The sequence below is a fragment of the Lonchura striata genome, chromosome 2 (assembly GCF_050655825.1).
Source record: "Lonchura striata isolate lonStrDom1 chromosome 2, ASM5065582v1, whole genome shotgun sequence".
Taxonomy (NCBI): Eukaryota; Metazoa; Chordata; class Aves; order Passeriformes; family Estrildidae; genus Lonchura; species Lonchura striata.
In genome coordinates, this window is record NC_140704.1 from 60,300,824 (window position 1) to 60,320,601 (window position 19,778).

A 19,778-nucleotide genomic window follows, 5' to 3' on the forward strand; every position below is an offset into this window, starting at 1 on the left:
CAAACCAAAAGACAGCTGTCTATGTATTTTAAAAACAATTTTGTTGCTGTTTTCATTTTCAAGAAATGTGTACGCTTCAAGATTAAACAGAGGCTTTTTTATTCCCATATTCCCATTGGTGTCTAAATGGCAATCCTCAAAAGCAAATTTCAGTCACGTGACAGCATTTAATCTGTATCAGCACAGCACTCTGATTGCTGGATGGGATTTTGGCGCTCTAGTCCATAAACCCTTATTTACATTCCAGAGCTGGAGGTTGGTTCAGAGGAAGTCTGAGGATGCTTCATCACATGGAATGGTGCTTATTCCTTCTGGGAAGTCCAAGTCTCTGTGTAGTTAACAGCTGGGCCAGTCCATTCATCACCATCATAAAAATGGTCAGTGACATCACCAGCACATAGTGGCTGATGCTGCAAGGAAGAGACAGATAAAAAAAGTGAGAGAAAAAAACAAATTTCCAGAGTAAAGAAAAAAAAAACAAACCCTGACATAAATAACCCTTTGAATATTTATTTTTTCAGTTTTAAGCAGGCCTAATTGTTCACCTAGGATGTAATTTTATATACACTGCTCTTAGAAGACAAGTATTATAGTAGTCCTGTCATTTAAAAATCCAAGTCTCTGACAAAATAAAATGGTGGGGACAACAGAAAACAGAACTGAACATACACCAAATGAATAAGAGTACCAGGTGTACTTTTCATTCAAATGGATAATTCAGTATATGTGAATGAAGCAACTGCAAAACTTTCATTTGCTGTCAACAATAGCACAGAATCTAGAGAGAACTTGCCATCAGGCAGATTCCTTGGTAGTAAGACAACTCGAATACTTATGTCAGATGAAGTGCAATTTTCTAGAGAAAACACTACCCCTAGTGACAAACAGCTTTAAGGAAAAAAAGCCAAAAACCAAAACCCTACTACTTTTTCACTAAACATTGCTAAAATCTGTAGAATTCTGTGCTGTGGTAGCACATGCAAAGAGATTAAAGAGATGAGTTCACGAGTGGCTAGTAAACACAATATGAAAATGCAGCTTCTGGGTTAGGATGCCCTGAAGCCACTAATGATTAAAAGTCTATCAAGCAGCAAGCTTGTTCTCCACTTGCTCAAATTCTGTTACCTGAGGTTCACTGGTGTTACAGATGGGCCATTTAGGGTCAGACTAAGATTCAGTCCAGGACATTCAGCATTCTGTATTCAATGGGTTCAAGGCCCATTTGGAATTAAATCTGGCTAAAAATGTCAAGAATAACAAGAACGGCTTCTTCAAAAACACCAATAACAAAAGGGAAACTATGGAAAATGTTGGCCTGCTACTGAATGGAGCAGGGACTTCTGCAAGAGAGACTGCAGAAAAGGCAGAGATACTGAATGCATTCAGCTTTCACTGCCAAGGCTAGCTCTCAAGAATCCCTGACCCAGGGGATCAGGGAGAAAGTCTGGAGGAAGGCAGACTTTCCCTTCATGTGGGAGAATTGGATTACAGACCATTCAGTCACACCTGACATCCACATGTGCAGGTGCCTCCCCAGCAAGTTCACTGATGTCACAAATCTGGGAGGAGTGGCCGATACCCCAGAGTGCTGTGCAGCCCCTCAGGGACCTCAACAGGTTGGGGAGATGGGCAGAGTGCAACCTTTTGGAATACAGCAAAGGCAAATACAGGGTCTTGCATCTAGGGAAGGATAACCCCATGGACCAGGACAGGCTGGAGACTGACCTGCTGGAAAACAGCTCTGTAGAGAAGGACCTGGGGTTCCTGGTGGACAGCAAGCTGCCCATGAGCCAGCAGGGTGTCCTTGTGGCAGGGAAGGTCAAAGGTACTCTGGGGTACATTAGGAAGAGAATTGTTGCCAGTAGGTGGAGGGAGGTCACCCAGCCCCTCTGCTCAGCCCTGGTGAGGCCACATCTGCAGTGCTGTGTCCAGTTCTGGGGTCCTCAGTACAAGAGAGACAGGGAGCTCCTGAAGCAGGTCTAGTGGAAGGCTAAGAATATGATCAAGGGACTAAGAGACTGGAGCATCTCTCCTACAAGGGAAGGCTGAGAGAGCTGAGCCTATTCAGTCTTGAGGAGAACCAAGTAAGAAGGGACCTCTTTAATGTCTATAAGTATCTGAACGGAGGGTGTCAAGAGGATGGATGCAGGCTCTTCTTGGTGGTGCCAAGCAACAGAACAAGAGGCAATAGGCAAAAACTGGAACACAGTTCCACCTCAACATGAGAAAGCACTTTACTGTGCAGGTGACTGAGCACCGAAACAGGCTGCCCAGAGAGGCTGTGGAGTCCCTGAATAAAAGCCATCTGAGCACAATGCTGAGTAGTGTGCTCTGGGGGACCCTTCTTGACCAGGGAGGCTGGACTAGGTGACCTCCAGTGGTCCCTTCCCACCTCAAGCGTTTTATGATTCTGTAAGATCTGAATGGTACCATTAATGTAAACCACTAGTCATTCAGAAACCAGAAATCTTCCAAAACCAGTGACATTTCAGGTTAGAACTTGTCCTGGTTTGTAAAATAAGCTTGTATTCTATTTGCCATCTATGGAGGTTGGGCAGGTTTGTTATCTCTCAAGAACAATGGTTTGCTCAAAGAGGTAATGGTTTGTTAATGGGCCATTGACTGACTCACTGCAGGCCTGGTAACGTAACACCATCCCATTGTGAGGTGCTCCACCCAGAGGGGGAAGCCAAGCACTCTTTTATTGTATAAAGGGGTACCTTTTGGGGGACAGAGCAGCTCTCTCTTTGCGGGATTTCCCAGAGCAGCAGCTCCTTTGGCAGGACTCCCAAGAGAAGCGGCCGGAGCGCGGTGAGGCAGCGGCGGCGGAGCTCGGAGGCGGCCCCAGCGCAGAGGAAGACCGGCCCTACTGCCACCAGATCTTCAGAGAAAACTATACCCTTCTAAAGATCACCACTTCAGCTGCAGTTCATCAGCCACTGCAAGAGGAGCAGCTGTCATTTCAACCAGACTGCTACCAACACCCCGAATCCTCAGGTTGTGGACTTTATCACTAGTTTTGTTTGTACCAATTGCATTTGTGCCGTGCCTTTTTAAATTGTTATCTAGTTTTCTCCTAGTAAAGAATTGTTACTCCCATTCCCATATCTTTGCCTGAGAGCCTTTTAATTTAAAAATCCTGGTAATTCGGAGGGAGGGGGTTTACCTTCTCCATTGCACAGGAGGCTTTTGCCCTCCTTCACAGACTCCTGTCTTGTCAAACCAAGACAGAACTGCAGATGGAACACTACTGCACCCATGTCCATTATGCATCCACAGTAGCTTTGGTTTTTCTTGGGACTACTGAAGAAACTAGCCCTCTGACATGAGAGGTACCCATACCTGATGCACCCATACCTATTATTCCAATGTAGATGGCTCTTTAGGACAAACAGAGTAACTTCAGGCTCGATGAAGTCTGAGTTTAGTCACAAAAAAGGATTGCAAGGAATGCTTGCTGGCTTAATGACCTGGAATTTCTGCCAGAGGACTCATTCAGTTTGAGAGTGTAGCCACAGAAGAGCAGTAAAGCTCATAACGCCGGTGCTATCAATCCATACAACCCTGAGACTGTGACAACTCTGGCACTAGCCTAGCACATTAGACCTGTGAAGTGGAGAAGCACCAGCCCTCCACAAAGCTGGGCTGCTAACCAGTGTGAGAGAGAATAAAAGTAATCCAAAAAGTTTTTTCACAGCCAGGGTGCCAGCAACCAAAGGACCAAACATGGAGAACATGAAAACAGACTTGATGCATGCTGTAAGATTTTTCTGTTTCAGTTGAGTTTGACTAAAACATCTCACAAATGTCTTGCTCAAAATGCATAGCTTTAAGAAATCAATTAGAAAAATCCACCATCATAAAAGGGCTCAGACCTCAAGGAGCATAATCAGCAGCAGAGCAGCACATCTACAAGAGCCAAGCTCCTGTCCTGTTTCTGTGGGGAAGGTGTAAGAAGGGACACAGGGAGAGCACAAAGCCTTCTGTCACCTGGGCAATGCACTTTGGACTCCATAGTTCACAGCACATTTACAACAATAAAGATAAACTTCCTCAAGAGCTGCCTCTGAAAGATCAGCTGGGTGTGTTACAACTTCGGTTTCAGTTCTCTATGGGAAAGGACACATTGACAGATGAAACTCAAACTCTTGCTGCAGTTATCTTCATGGCATAATGTGGCCTTGGGGACTGTACATTCACCACAGGTAGATAAGGTTGCTGGCTCCTAAGGGAACAGCCAGTCTGGTAAATAGCTGGACACTCAGTATCTCCTGCCTTACTGGTAACACCTCAGCTTTCCTTCTCACCTGGCACCAGAATTCTAGTTTTTCATGTAAGCAGCAAACACTACTTTCCTTGTAACTTTCAAAGAACAATCACAAGCCAAATGAAGACCCTGCCTTTATTCCCATAGATACCCCAACACCATCACAAACATGCATGGTCCTCAGACAGGAATCTGAGTTCCTGTGCATCCCCCAAAAGGATCTCTTTCAGATGTGATCAGGATTTGGTGGGGCACAGGGAGAGGCTTTCTCAAAGCCAAAAGGTCTCTTCAAACTCTCCTTAGGCACCGGTCAGTTGAGGGACTGGATCCTCCATACTTTTGTAAAGAAGACAGTGTTACACACACTTCTCCCTTGCTATAGTCCACATGTCTGTATAGTTATGCTCCTTTAATAAAATATCAGATGTTCAAATATATATATATATATATATATATATAAATGCTACAGAAACCAATAAAAACAATTTTAATCTGTTCATCACATAATTACAAACAGCCAGCATCTTTGGGGATCTCAGCAACTGCACTGCCTGTGGGCAGCTCTGCCTGGTAAATTACTTCTGAGGCTTAGGGGTAATGCTGTATTTAAACAAAGAAAACCAGATTTTTACAGGTACATGCCACAACAGCAGTGTCAAATCTTGATCCCTATACAATTCAGAACTTACACCCTTGACTGGATCTGTAGTTACAGTGAAGGAGGTAATTCTCAAAACAAGCTTTCTGCATCAGAAGTCAAATCTGAGCTAATGAGAAGGAGTGAGATTCTAGGATCCATGAAAATTAGATCCATGTGGAAGAAGAAGAGCCATTAAATAGGTACAAGAGAATAGCATAATGGGGCACAGTGGGGCAATGTTTATAAAGAATGAGACGGCAGAGGTAGCATATGTGGTGGATCATGGATGATCTACAGTAAGGCAGCGCTGTTCAGTGGAAAGGTAAAGTGCCCATGTATGGATCAATGTCAACAGGCAAAGCTGGTGGTAGGAAAATTTTTTATCAGGTAGCAAGACACCTGTTTCAGTGGCAAGGAACCACAAGGAGAACATATGAGGTACTACAACCTCCTGACTTTGTGACAGTGTATATTGGTAAGAAAAAAAAAAAAGAATCAAAGACAAGAAGAATCTAAGATATTAAAAAAATCAGGGCGATAAAGCAGTGGGAATCAATCTTGCTCCAAAACTAGGCTTTCTCCCAAGACAGGCTAATTCCTAAGATGACAGACCTGATTAGAAGCTGGAAAGACAAGAAGATGGAGTAAGTCACCATAGCAATTAAAACAATTAGGAACAAAATAAGTAAAACACAAACAACTTGTGCAAACACTTGGATGAGCACTCTCCAGAGACATTATTTCTTTGTGACATGCTCTTTGAACTGTCCCCAAGCACACACCAAGACCCCAGATTTAGATTCTGAATTTTAAATTCCCTGCTTTTTCAGCCAGGATGCCACACCCTCTCTTCTCAATTTCACCAAAAACAAATCACAAATCTTTTGTTTTAACAGTTCAACCAAGAAGCCTCAGCATCCCAACCCTGAAATTGACTCCGTTATTCCTAAAACCTGAAAAAAGCAGTTTTGTGCTTTATATATGTCCCCTGACCTTTGAAACTGCAGAAGAACAGTTAAGATCATATCTTTATCTTCCAGTAGCTATAAAGAGAAGGAATAGTATAGTATTTGTCTGTATAAAGCTATACAATAGTCATATAAAGAACCTTTAAGGTTTATCTTTACTATCAGGTTATATAACCATTTACAAAGTGCATGCACTGTAAAGATATAGGAAGATTTCAAGGCTATTTCTCACTCTTTCTGGAAATATACAGACGGAGATAGATAAACACCTTTTAAGCTGCAGAGAAATTATTTTAGTGACAAAGAAGTTGAAAAGCTAGTTATTCCATTTGGCTGTTATTCAAAAATAAAAGGACCTGTCAGAACAAACTTCTCATGATCATGTATTACACACTGATACATCAAAAACACTAGGAAAATTACATTATTATTTTTAAGAAATTTAGTGGTGTGTTCTTCTGGGGCATATCATGCAATTCAGGTTACTTCAAGGTATGTAGGTAGAGGGCAAGGTTAAGCACACCTTCGAAGTTTGTGTATGCTGTTTTAAGTTCTGCATTCTCTGCAAGACTATTATCCCATTATTATACCAAAACAATGAAAAGCACTCTCTGAATGACAAGCTTACATTGATTTTGGCATCATCATTAAGAAAAGGGACTTTAAAACTTTCCAAAAAGCCATAAATATTTATGGTAAATGATAATTTCCTGAGAGGAGGGAATCAGTGGTGCATTGATAATTTACTGAATGCAGTAATACAGGGACTATATGTTGGAGCTGTTGTTGATCAGCATTTCATTAACGAACTGGAAGAATGGAAGAGGTAGAAATCTGTTCCCATTCAAAGACAACACCTATGTCACCTGCTGAATTCCACTGGGAGAATAAAGACATCATATTGTTAAGGCAGATTTGAGGCATGGTAAAATGCCCTGTCATATGGTTAAGGCATAGCAGAATAGGATGTAAAAGCCAGGAATTAGGGGTGAAATTTTAAAAAATAGATAATATCAGTTCAGTAAACAAACCTTACTTCCAAACAATGAGATCCACTAGGAAAGAAAACATCAAGATGAAAAAGAAGTGAAGGTCTTTTTATTGCAAAGGATTTAAAGCCAGCTCATCTACATGAAACTCAGCTGTTGGAAAAACCAAATATTGCCTACTAAGTCTCCTGGTCAACTCGCATATTCTTAGTAAGTGAGAGAAAATAGAGAACTTTTGAAGATGGTAATTATAAAATCTGTGGAAAGCCCATCACCACAAAACAGGATGAATACGAAAACACATCAAAGCTTTACAAATGTGGCACATACACCACTGGACTCTGAGAGACTTTAGAGGAATGAATCTCCAGCAAGCAAATAAGCTGCTAGTTTTCCACCTCTGATTTCACTGATGTGCTAAGCAGTAACGTAACACAAATCCAGATATTTTTGCTTACACATACATACACACTTCCTATCACTGTGACAAGAAAAAAAGAAAAATGTGAGAGCAGCTGTCCCTAAAGACTTCTCCTAGTCTCAGGAAAGCTTTGGCAACATGGAAAATGTTGCCTGTCGTAAGACAGGATATTTTCAGGCCTTGCTGTCTAAGCAGCAACAGACAACACTGCAGTAAGAATGCCACAGAGTAGTCACTGCACTTGCAACAAGAGGACTGGAAAGAGCTATGTTAGTATCCCACTCCCACTGGTTTTGGGAATCACCCAAAACCCCTTGAAGCTCATCTTCCATTTCAGGAACAAACAAAAAAATCTTCTGCTGTTACCTGCTAATTTTGCCAAGCCTGAGGATCACACATTAGAAATCTGCTCAGAGGAGAAAGTTCTGGTGCCAAAATAATGCTCATGTTAGATAAAGGAAGGACCATTTAGCTCTGCACCTATGGCTTCACTTCCTTTCTTAAGCAACCTAATTATTTTTCTTATCTGCATATATACACCTACATATAAGACATATATAAAGAGACTACAATAAAATAACATAGTTGGTAGAGTCAAGCACTCAAAAGTGAAGTAATGACAGAGGTTGCCTGAACATTATGAATGTCCATGTTAAAAATTAATCAAACTACTCTTTCAAAAGGCCTTTTTCAGGGCTTTCTTCAGTGATCAAAACACACACATGTAGAGGCAGAATTAGTGGTGCATAATGAGCTCTCCTAATCTCTTCAGAATAAGGCAGCCTTCCAGCTGAGATAGATCCAGCAATGCATTACTGTTGTAAAGCTCTAGCTGTGAAGACCATGTATCAGAGAGGAAGCTTTTGGGTACTTGTAAGAATTTATACTTCTGCTGCTAACTCCCAATTAAGAAACTTCTTGTCCAACAGAGCATAAATTTTCTGAGGGCTTTAATATCCTTATTAATCTGCAGAGGAATTCAAACCAAAAGGTGAAGCCCTCTGATTTACCATAAACTGACCATAGCAAAGAAGTGGGTAGCTAAAGTGAAATTTTCATTGTTTGATCTAAATGTACCTCTGCCTACTGTGAACCTTCAGAAGGTAAGGATGAGCAGGAATTGGAACCTCCAAATAACACGTGTGCACGTGTGCCCACACGCTGCTGGGAACAAAGGGCCTCGCAAAAGCAAAGCGCAGAGTACACGTAGACTAAACAGAATATTAACAATGGGTCACTATTCAGTTTCTGTTCAAATAACAGTGTCAAATGACCAGATTGGCTGGATTAGTAACAACACATTCCCTACTAAGCTTACTACACCATTTTATCTATTTTCACAACTTGGGGAAGGTAAATCTGAAATGTGTATTCCTTGTATTTGAGGTTAATAGGACTCACAATGCAAAACAAATTCTCTCATTTTAGCTGAGATTGCTATGTTTAATGTTAAACTTCCACAGCTAGGGGGAGAATAAGTGCATGGGCCTTGGTAGCCACCAACATATTTACACATGGTTTCACAGTGAACTGTATATGGAGGTTTAACTAGAAACAAGGTAATTAACAACTTCAATAAATTGTTATTTTAACAGTGATTAAAACAAATTAAAATGCAAAACATTAATTAAAATAGTTTTTCTGTAATTACTCTTCAAACAGATCCTATTAACTGTATTTCTTGCCATGCTAGATTTACTTCTTATTCTGTGTTGCTCTGGCACAGATTTTAAGGCACAAGTTTTAGCTTGGGATATGTATATGTACATCTATGTGTGCACATGTGTTTAAAGTATGTGGAATATCCCTGAAACATTTGATTAAGCAGAGTAGTTGGAAAAAATGATAAGAATTCTGAGTAGATAAACAATAGTATGAACCCATGAAGCTTTAAAAATACAATGGAAGCAAAAAAGGTACTGTACCTTGTGCCAATATCCAGCCAGCTTCCATAATCTTTAACCAAAAAGAAAAAATGCTAGGAAATAAAACAACTTTGATTAGCACATCAACACTGCACAATTGGAAGAGAAAATTAAACCCAAATTTTTTTCAGGCTGCTTGCTCCAAATTTCTAATTCTTCACATAGAATCAGCATAACACCTTTCCAGAAATGATTATTTGGACCACAGCAAAGAATAGTCTAGGAACCAGAAATAGATTTAACATGGTATCAAACCAAAACATCAAGAGATGGACTAAGTTCTTTCTAGCTTGGCTTGCAAAAACCAGAGAAACACCAGAACTTGTTCAAAAAGAAAAGCCAAGCCACCTTATTGTTTGAAATAACACATGCCAAATAATGCATAGTGCCTAAAAGTTTTCATGGAATTTCAACACAAATATCTTCGGGCAACTCTGGCAGTTCTCCACCTGTAAAGCAGGAATTCTGGGAGAAGATAGTACTTACCTATTAGTGAATTCCCCTAATTCTACCTGGTGGCTCCATTGATTCAAGACTACAAACATGTTCTCTTTTTGGCCTGCTACTTTCTCTTTTCTTGACAGAGTTCCTACATATCTCCTACAAATCTCTTTGTTGTTTTTTTTTTGTTTGGTTTTTTTTTGTTTGTTTGTTTTTTTTTTGTTTTTTGTTTTTTTTTGGTACACCAAGTACATTGTTTCAAAATACTTAAACCAAAATAGGAAAATATATGAGATGTAAGACCCAGATATACTGGGGCTTGCTACAGACCAGTAAGTGCCTGTAATCTTATTTTGGTTTAATTATACCCATTTTATTAGTGAAATGCTATGAATGTGATTTATTGGTATCCTATTTCTTTTCCTGTGGAAGTTACCCAAAAGCAAATTAGTCATACAGGCTTATTTGAAACTTACCACGGCCATACCTTCTTCTTTTCTCACTCTACATGCAAATTAGCAATTATTTGGTTTTTACTCACTGTTTTTCCTATCAGGTGATATTTACAGACCACATTCTACTAAGAAATAAGATCAGGAATGCTTATTCCAAGGGATAAAATGAAACCAGCACATATAAAGTGACAACACCAGCTCTACCTGCTGATTTGAAACTGTTTCTATTTACCTGTGGCACCACTTGCTGATTTGAAGACAGCTGGAGTGGGCAATGAAAACATACTTTTAATTTGCAAAAACTGTGTTGGGAGATTATTCAGCTTTGGGTTGTTTTGGCTAACTTGGTCTGTGGATGCAGGCTTTCTGAAGATAGCATTTCCTGACAGCTTATTACAAAAGGCACAAAGTGTATTTTTGGAAGTTGCTGATCTCCTGGATTCTGACAAAGCTAATGGAGCTGGTGGGTAAAGCATTTCTCCTTTTCCTCTCTTTTTCAAGAGAAGCTGGGGTGGGTAAAAAGTTTGGAATTCCTGAACAATTAACTAAACCTTGCACACAGCTAAAACTGATATTCTTGTTTAATTTTTTCCAAGAAATTTGATTTTAGAGCAAATGAGAAACTCCAAATGTTAACTTATAACTTCATTTTGTCTCTCATTATTATAAGAACATTGCTTCTTCAGAAGCATTAATTACATGAAATTCGAAAAGCAGTGATTGGAAGAATTTGATCTCTAAGTTATGCTAGGATTTCAGTCCAATTCTCTGCCCTAGTTAGAAAAACTTTGAAGTCTGAAACAAATTCAGATCTCTCTTGATGGAATTAGGAAAACTCTCTGCTTTCTTGATCTTATTTGAAGAGAGTGTGCAACAACAACTTACCAAAGCCATAATGTCCGAAATCACAAGGACAATGAGGAAAAGGCTACAAAGAAAAGAACCCAGCAAAGTCAGACCATCAACCTTACTTATGAACACAGCTATTAAAACAGCTTATTAAAACCCACAGAAAGAAATTAAATAAAGATATGACTTCTTACATTTGCCTTTCAAACACTCAGGTACATTTTAATCTACTAGACAACAATTAAAATACGTGACTAGAACATCTGGCATTTATAATTTCATATTAATAGGGTTTCAGTTTTGCAACAGAGAAACCTAACATGAATCATTTTTTGGAGAACAAAAGAATCTTACAAAGAGCATCTGACCCATTCTTGATGCAGAGAGCTGTGTGCTGGTTGGACCACATAAAGCTGATTTGGAGCTTCATGATGGACTCAAGAGTCAGCAAAGCTGTTTGGCAGATACCTAAGCTGATCAGTCCCACCCTGCTGACAGCCATTCTGCTGGGTCAGAAGCTGCTAAAGGAGGTGCTTGCCCTCTTCCAAATCTCTGGATGCCCATAACATGTTCTGGGAACACCCAGAATTTTGGTGTTATGCTCCCAAACTGTGTGCCTCTTTACAGGTAGCAGTTAACTTCTGGAAGTTAGGCTTAGGCTAGTACAAGGAACCAGAAAGGAGGAGGCAGAGCTATTTTTCCCCCCCATTAACCTAATCTCCTTTTCCTCAAACTATGTAAATCCTAAATTACATGAAAGCAATTGCTGTAACTGGTTAAAACTGGTTTCTAAGTTAATGACACTGAAGTAATGTTGTAAACAGCTGACCCATTAACAAAAGTCTTTAACTAGAATACAGCTAATTTATCAGTACTACCATCATAAAGCTACAACTGTTTTTTTGGAAAATGTGTCCTGCTGCAGCATTGCACGAGCATGTACTGGGGAGATACCCATACCAATGCCTCTAAATGAGGAACTTGCTGATATTGCCTACATCAGTTGTGCTTCATTAGTAAATCAGGATGCAACAAACCAGCTGTATCTCAGACAGTGGGAAAGGCTTCTTTCTGGTAACCTATGGCTCAGATAGATAACATGTTGCAGTAATAGTGCTTAGGAGGCACTCAGCTAGAGGGATATGTTTTTATAGGCAAGTTCCAAGAACATATTGGGACAGAATATTCCCCACTGGGAAAAAAAAAAAAAAAGTCTTTAATCTGTAATCAGGGACTTCAGGAGCAATTTGTCCAAATCACAAAAATCCACTTTTTGCCCTTCTGAACTGCAGGAAGCCTTTCTCAGCTGAAGGACAAGACTAATTTCAGGGCATGTTTATACACTGCAAAGACAAGATTGTTCCCCGTGACGGCTTAATTTATCTAGCAGGGGCAGCAACAGCAGTAAAAAGTGCAGCACAGACTTCAGGATGTGCTAACAATCAGAGCACAACCTCTCCGGGGATCCTGGGTGTGCCTTGTGGTTCCTGCCTTGTTCCCAGGCGGATGCCGTGGCACTGTCACTGCATTTGTTACCTGAGCTGTTGTTACCAGCCAAACGAAGCTGGCACAAACACCAGAGTTACAATCACAGTCTCATGAAGTGGCACAGAAATACTTGTGTCCCCTGGTTTATGAAGGCAGTATAATTTCCCCTCTCACACACTCAGATGCACATTCCATAAAAGTTTGCAATATCACCAGTGCTGCCAAGGCAAGCATTCACAAATTGGGAAATGCTGACCTTTATGATGCTTGAGCCCTAGAAATGGAAACCACTAGCTGGTCATCTGAGCAACCCCAGTGCAGCCCTACTGCAAGCCTTAGGGGATGAGGATGAACCCTTCCCTGGGGGTCCAAGGACGATGCAGGCACAGCATGCACACAGCTAAGGCAGAGCAGGTAAAAGGGGTGGGGAGTGTCATGCTGCCTCTCCAACAGGGAGTCAGACTTTGGGCTGCCCACCTCTCTTTGGTAGTGGGTGGTGTTGTACAAGGACAGAACAGGCAGGGTGAAAGCAAACAGAAAAGCAGAGGACATCACAACAAGTGAAGACAGTTTCCTCACGCTCAGCTGAGCAATGCGCAGGAGAAAGTCCCTGAAGTCCTCCTGCCACACACAGGCAGGACTTTTGGTCAACCCCACACAACATCCCACAGTGACAAAATCACATGGCTGACAGGGACCTCCTCCATCTCAGCATCATCCATAATACCACACGATGAGTGGAGGATCCAGTCATGTGCACTGGGTCTGATGAATGGGGTGAACAGGGCTAACAAAATAAGTCTTGAGACAGGGAAAACATGTTTCAAGTCTGGATACAGTAATTTGTGAGGGTGGGCAGCATAGTCTGAAAAACCCTTAGAGATAGGGAAAGGACTGACAACCATCTTCTGCTGCAAAAAATATGTAATACTGAACACACATGGGAAGCACTGAAATGCAATGACAGGACATCCAGTACCTTTTTTTTTTTTTTTTTTTTTAACGCTATTTGTGGTGAGGTCAGTGTTACAAAGCTATAAATTGGTTACATTACAAATGGGCTATTTAGAAAATACTATGCTATAGGCAGAGATACAGTATAAAGTAAAAATCAGACTTTAAATTCTGCTCATTTTTAACATTATGGAGGAAAAAGGGTCCTTCTGTGTATTGTCAATAAAGAATATTAAATATCTGATTGTTCCACTTCAATTTACACTCATTTTGTCACTAAGGAAAAAAACCCTGAACTTGCAGAAATCACTGAAGAAAACCCCAAGCCCTAATAACAAATAAAAGCAACGAGATCTAATAGTAATTTTTTTTAAATTTACACTGAGATTTGAAAATTCTGAATTCTTCCAAAATAGATTTGAAACCCTTTCTAATGCAGAAATACAGCATGTAATGTACCTCTTAGAAGACAGCTGTGTTGTGACTTGAACAGCTTCGAAAGCACATGATACCAGAACAAACGGGATTGCAACCTGTTCAAAACACAAGCTACATTTTGGCTTACAGTCATATTTACAAAAAGAACCTAGGCAGGTTGTGGAAATATTTTCCTGTTTTTGAAATTATCACAGAAGGGTATGTTACAAAATGAAATATTGGCTGGACAGGGTAGAAAATAATTTCGCAGGAAACTTCTTCAGTTAACTAGTAAAAACCCCCTTCCATGGTCATAGCTGAACTGCAGTGAAATAAGCCATGAGGTAATATTGAAAACTATAACTAAAACATATCCTCACTTCATTTATCCACTTTAGCACTAGTGATAAATACTTCAACAAGGCTTGAAGATAGAACTAATCAGATTCACCATCTCACATGACAGGCTGCAGGGTTTCAAGTGTGAAGGACAATCTCATCACAAGCACAAAAAAGTCTGAATACAGAAGGCATTCAATAAAGCAAGGGTCACACGGCCCCTCCAGAGCCAGGTCAAGTAAATGTAAATGGTTCAGTAAATTAAGAACAAAAACTAGAAAACATGAATGCTGCCTTTTGCTCTTTCCAAAGTTGATTTGCAATCCTCATATTAGCAGTGTATAAAGCCTGACTGCTGGCATCCAGCAGGTTTGCACTATTGATCTGTGTTCTGTAGGACAACATGCAGTGTACCTGTAACTTCAGTCTGCTTCCTCTGGGACAGAAGCAGCAAAAAAGCAGTGGTAGAAAATACTGCTTATTTTAGTAATAACCAATAGATTCAGCATCCTATTTCACCCCCTCTGGCAGATCCTTTACTCAAATACTAGAAAAGAGCTACCACACCTTGCCTGCAAACCAGAAGTGCAATGCAATCTCTGACAGACTATTAAAAAATACAGAAAATAATGACCATTATAAAATGATAACCTAATCAGTAGAACATTCAATACCTCTATTTAATGTAATAGAGATAGAGTTAATTATATATATCCTCAACATTTCTGTTGATATTATACTACGGGAAAAGCTTGTAACTTTAAAAATTATTGAAGTACTTTCAACATTTGAAATTTCCATTTTAATACAATAAACTGACCAAATGCTGTTAAATTACACTTACACACACTTTAACTTCTCTTTTGGGAAACAAAATGATCTCTATAGAAACACTACAAAGGCTGAAAGCTTCACACGTGGTTAAGCAGCCTAATGAAGCTCAAATATATATACACATGTTCTTTTGTGAATTGCAAAGTAACAACCATGTATGTTATTTATTCCACAGTTCTCTGAGAAAATTTTACCAAGTTAAGATTACTAACCTTCAGTAAAAGCAAGCCTCCCATCATGAAGGGACTGAACACAGTCAAGAAACAATAGACAGAAGCAGGATCAAAACTAGAGAAACACAAAAAAGACATTACATATCTGGGAAATGGCATTTTCCATTTAAAAAACCCCAGCCTTTAATTACCCTGTAACACACAGGGTTGTATATACATTTTTAAACAAGGCTTCCAATTTTATCTTCTCTTGATGAAATATTAAATCAGCAGGGACTGCCAACCTCACCTTTCTTTCTCTACAATTTCTCTCTGATTGTGTTTTTCAAGGTGCCATGCTGTTGGTGGGCAACCAGGCTCTCTCTGCTCATCCCGTCAATAACATCTAATGGAATTGAGACAGCCTCACAAACAACAAGCTCAGGCTCTTAGGGAAGATGTTACAGAGAGCAGAAACAAAATAAATTATTATCCTTCCACTGATTACTGCTTTGATTCTGCTGTCCTGATTTTGATAACTAAATTTACATTTAGTACGTCAACGGCAGGAAGAATTTTTTGTACTCTGTGTCTCAAATAAATTTAAAAAATTTACCTGTTAATAGAAGCTATGTTCCCAGTGCCAAAAAAGGCTGTCACTATGAAGAAAACCTAGATGTATTTAAGGAAAATACACTACAGAAATGGCTGCAATAAAATAAAACTCATGTTTCTCCTCCTTCATTCCAATTTGCTTTCAAAATCTGTCATGAAACCACAAGAAACTGATCCACTGTTACAGGCTTACAGTGCATTAAGAAAGCCAAAGTATTTTTTAGCTAGATTTCACACACAACTATATCAATTTTAAAATGCACATACTGCCTAGGTAAGGTTTCAGAGCCTGCCTTGAGGCCCCTGTAAGAAAGCTGCAGCTGGCTTTTTGGGCCCCTGCCTAGCAAGATAGGAACATTCCTGGACCACAAACCCAGCAATGCCCTCAAGCACATGCTTTTGCAGAAAGTAAAGACACAGGCATATGTCCTGCACACCAAAAGAGATGGCTTTATTGAGGAACTGGCTCTTAAAAAAGGCTAGGGGCTCCTATGCTACTATAGATTTTTTTTGCCCAAAGATTATGCCGAGTCTACCCATGGCAATATGGGACTCCTGTTTTCTTCATCACTTGAGGGAGAATGACTCCAGCAGTATCTATACAGCTAAAAGTTTTTTGATAAATCCTACCTTTTTCATCTAGATACAACACTTACTTACATGAGCCCATGAAAGTAATTTTCTCCCTCCTGAGCTCATTAGAGCCCATTATAGTTCACATGGTTTCAGTTGAAGAATGTTTTTTAACTTATTTTGCATAAGGCAGAGGGTCATAAGTCAGTGAGGATGGGATGCTGTTGCCAGAGCTCCCACTGGTCCTTTTGCTACTGTTATGGCTCCCACACTGGGTCATTTAAGTCTCTCCATAAACAATTTGTTACCAACTCTTCAGTAGAATCACTGGGATTCTGCATGCAATATTTTGGAAGGATTAGGTCAGCATAACTGAAGAAATCAGGCTTCCCAAGAGTATCACATAATTTCAAGTTTAGTAACACAGCAGTCTAACAGCCTAGCGCAGTTCTGCCAGTTGAGATTTATAAGAGGAACAGGTCTGCAATAAAACAAACAACAAAATACCAGTAACACAAAGGTCTAATCAAAATGCTAAGCATGAGCAATCTTCCTCAAAGACCAAACTCTGTGATTTCTCAGCAGATGTCAGCTACTGGGCCTGATACAGGAGACTTGGGAAAACCTTAAAACACACAGCTCACAGGGCTATAGCTGCAGTATAACTGCTCTAGCAGAAAAGGTTTCTCCTCTAATATCACTATTTCTAAACATTAAATAGCATCTAAATTTAAAAAAAGACACAACATGTTTTGAGCAGGCAAAGGAGATCTGCAAATTGGTTATTTTTTCTGGAGCTGAGCAAAACACATTCAAGTGTTTCAAAGTAGTGTGAGGAGAAGAAAAAGCCTCAACTCTGTGCAAACACTGAATTACCAACACTGTTGTCATCACAAATGCAAATGCAAAACATAGCTTCACACTAGCTACTATGAAGAAAATTAAGTATAGCCAAAACCAGCACAGTTGCGTTCCAGTGTTAAAGTAGTACTATGCTGGAGCTTTAAAAAATACAGTTGGATTAGTTGATTTTTTTTTTTTTACTAGTACTTAGCAACTGACAGACAGTAGTACCTTTACTAAAGTTAGCATATTATTTGTTAAAATAGCAAATGAAATGGATGCATTTATTGCAACGTCTCAGCTCTTTTTAGGTATACTAAAGCAAAGACAAACATCAAACATCTAGCAAATAGTTTTGCTTTCTTTCTTAGCATTAATCTGCCTTCTTAAATTGGTATCTGTTACACTCACTCTGCTGCAGGTTCCCAATGTCCAACAGCACAGTTCCAAATTCCAAAAGTGTGGACTCTGTGACTGTGACCCACCCTCTCAGATCTGGTTATCTGACAAACTGTAAAGCCTGGTTTTGTAGGAACCAGTATTGAGACAACTTCCTTCCCAGATACAGTAACTCACCTGCATGAAATTCCCCTGTATTCTAGACTAGCTCAATCTCTCTCCCGTTTGCCCATCCATCATCCTTGCTGCCAAATAGCTCTCACTTAATTGCAGTACCACAATGAAAGAGAAAAATGACAATGTTATAAATGTAGAGTATTAAAAAAAAATTCAGATGCAGCATCAGTTACAAGAACACAAACTAACTGCTATGTTCATGAACAAACAGCTCCTCGCTCCTAAGACCATATAATTTCTAACAGCAGAAATCACTTAAGATATAAATAATTCTAGGCCAGATTCTGGGAACACATTTCACTACAAGCCTGCAGGAACTTTCCTTCTTGTTTCATCTGCCTGCTACCTAACATCTGCTTCCTAACACACTGCCATGCTCTAAAAATGAGAATAATATCACCTATTTCAACTGATTTGTGAAGGCGAGCAAATTCCCTCCAGCCAAAATGTAGTCGAACAAAACCAAACTGAAAACAAAACTGCTCAGAAGAAAATTTACCTCAGCTGCAATGGTTGTAAGTGGGCAAGGAGCCAAATTCTAAAACCTCATTTTAACTACTTGATAAAATGCATAATGTACAAGACCATTGCCTTTTGAGCAATACGAGTCAAATTATCTTTACCAGCTCCTGTTCTCAGTGAGCACCAGACTACAGATTTTTGACTGCAGATCCTTTTGAAACAAACCCTTGTTTTGCCCTGGAGTGCAGCGACCAGCCAAAGGATACAAAGAAGAAGGACCTCCGGACATCATCCAGGTGGAGCTGTCGAAACTGAGTTATATCCGTAGTACAGGTGAAGTTGAAAACAGCAAGCTGGAAAGACAGCAGAAAAAAATCAAAACCAAATATTAACTAATGGACTTTGACAGAGCCACCGTATTTTTACTGAAATGAATGAGAAAGAAACCTGCTTCCCTATTGCCTGTTATTACAGTATTATAATAAGGACTGCAAACATTTCCAATGTTTTCATTATACTTTAATGAATTAATGAATCTGCCAGAAAGACTGTACAAGTGAGATGATCAAATGAACAGTGAAGTTTCCACTGTTACCTACACTAAAAATGAACTACTATGCCTCAGACTCATAACCATCTTTTTTCATGAGAAATATTCCTCCTACACACATACTCTTCCACTGCTCACATGAGCATATGGGTAAAGATCCTCAGAAATAAAAGACTGCAATTATCCTGATTTGACTTATTTTGTGAGTGAAAATAGTAAAATACTCTCCATCTCCTTTACTCAGTCCTTAGCATAATATCACTTGACTTGAAGAGAAATCTTAAAGGAATTTAAGAGGTCAGTGAACACCTTTACACTGGGGTGAAAAAATCAAGTAATAGACATTCAAGACTGATAACATTTTAATTTAAAATAATCTCTCATCATCAGAGAATTGAGCTGCATTCTCTAATACATGATTTACTTTGCAGCATATATTAACAGGCATTCTAGGGATGATATCTTCGGATGTAAAAACAGGAAGAAGGGATAAGCATTACTGTTCTTTTCACTTGAAACCAAAAGGTTCAAGTAAATGTTGAGAAACAGTGAGGGACAACTTTAAACATAATTACAGCCTACCTATTTGCATTTGGTTAGTAAAGTGTACATCACTGTTTAATACTACTTTAACAGAATTTTATTTTACAATGAAGAAAACATCAGACTAACAGCAGACAGGCAAGCACCCCAGATGCCTTGAACAAGATGTGAAAGATCGAGTGGGTTCTAGAGTGGAAGAGAAAATTTATCCCCCACAGAGGCTAAACACCTTCAGCCACAATTGTGGCATCACACTAATTGTAGTTGTGATATTCAGATTCCATCCCTATTGCTTAAGATGCTACAAAACACAATCACACAAATTATCTTAAGTAAAGGTAGCATAAATAGAAAATGATGCCTGTTTTAGTTCTGTTTTTTAGCCTTGAATTGGTAAATCCTACTCTCTCAAATTTCAAAACTGTCTTGCTTGTAGGGAGTACCACAAAACCACAGTATGTGTCAGGTCCGCTCTGA

The 19,778-nt window shown here is 39.5% G+C and overlaps 1 protein-coding gene across 8 annotated transcripts in view; it reads right to left on the reverse strand.

Annotated features, from left to right (window-relative positions):
• Nucleotides 1–14: 14 nt before the first annotated feature.
• PIGN (phosphatidylinositol glycan anchor biosynthesis class N) overlaps nt 15–19,778 on the reverse strand; it is a 97,625-nt gene continuing 77,861 nt past the window's right edge. For 6 of the 8 annotated variants that reach the window (XR_014952560.1, XM_085571083.1, XM_021552344.3 and 3 more), the window contains 7 exons: nt 18,475–18,561; nt 15,756–15,811; nt 15,200–15,275; nt 13,857–13,930; nt 10,992–11,034; nt 9,211–9,263; nt 15–410 (listed from right to left, as the gene is read on the reverse strand). Coding sequence is in view for 7 of the 8 variants with exons in the window: in XM_085571083.1 (XP_085427209.1) it covers nt 287–410; nt 9,211–9,263; nt 10,992–11,034; nt 13,857–13,930; nt 15,200–15,275; nt 15,756–15,811; nt 18,475–18,561 (513 nt within the window). In the remaining variant the exon portion in view is untranslated. The other 2 variants (XM_021552348.3, XM_021552347.3) reach the window with 2 other exon arrangements.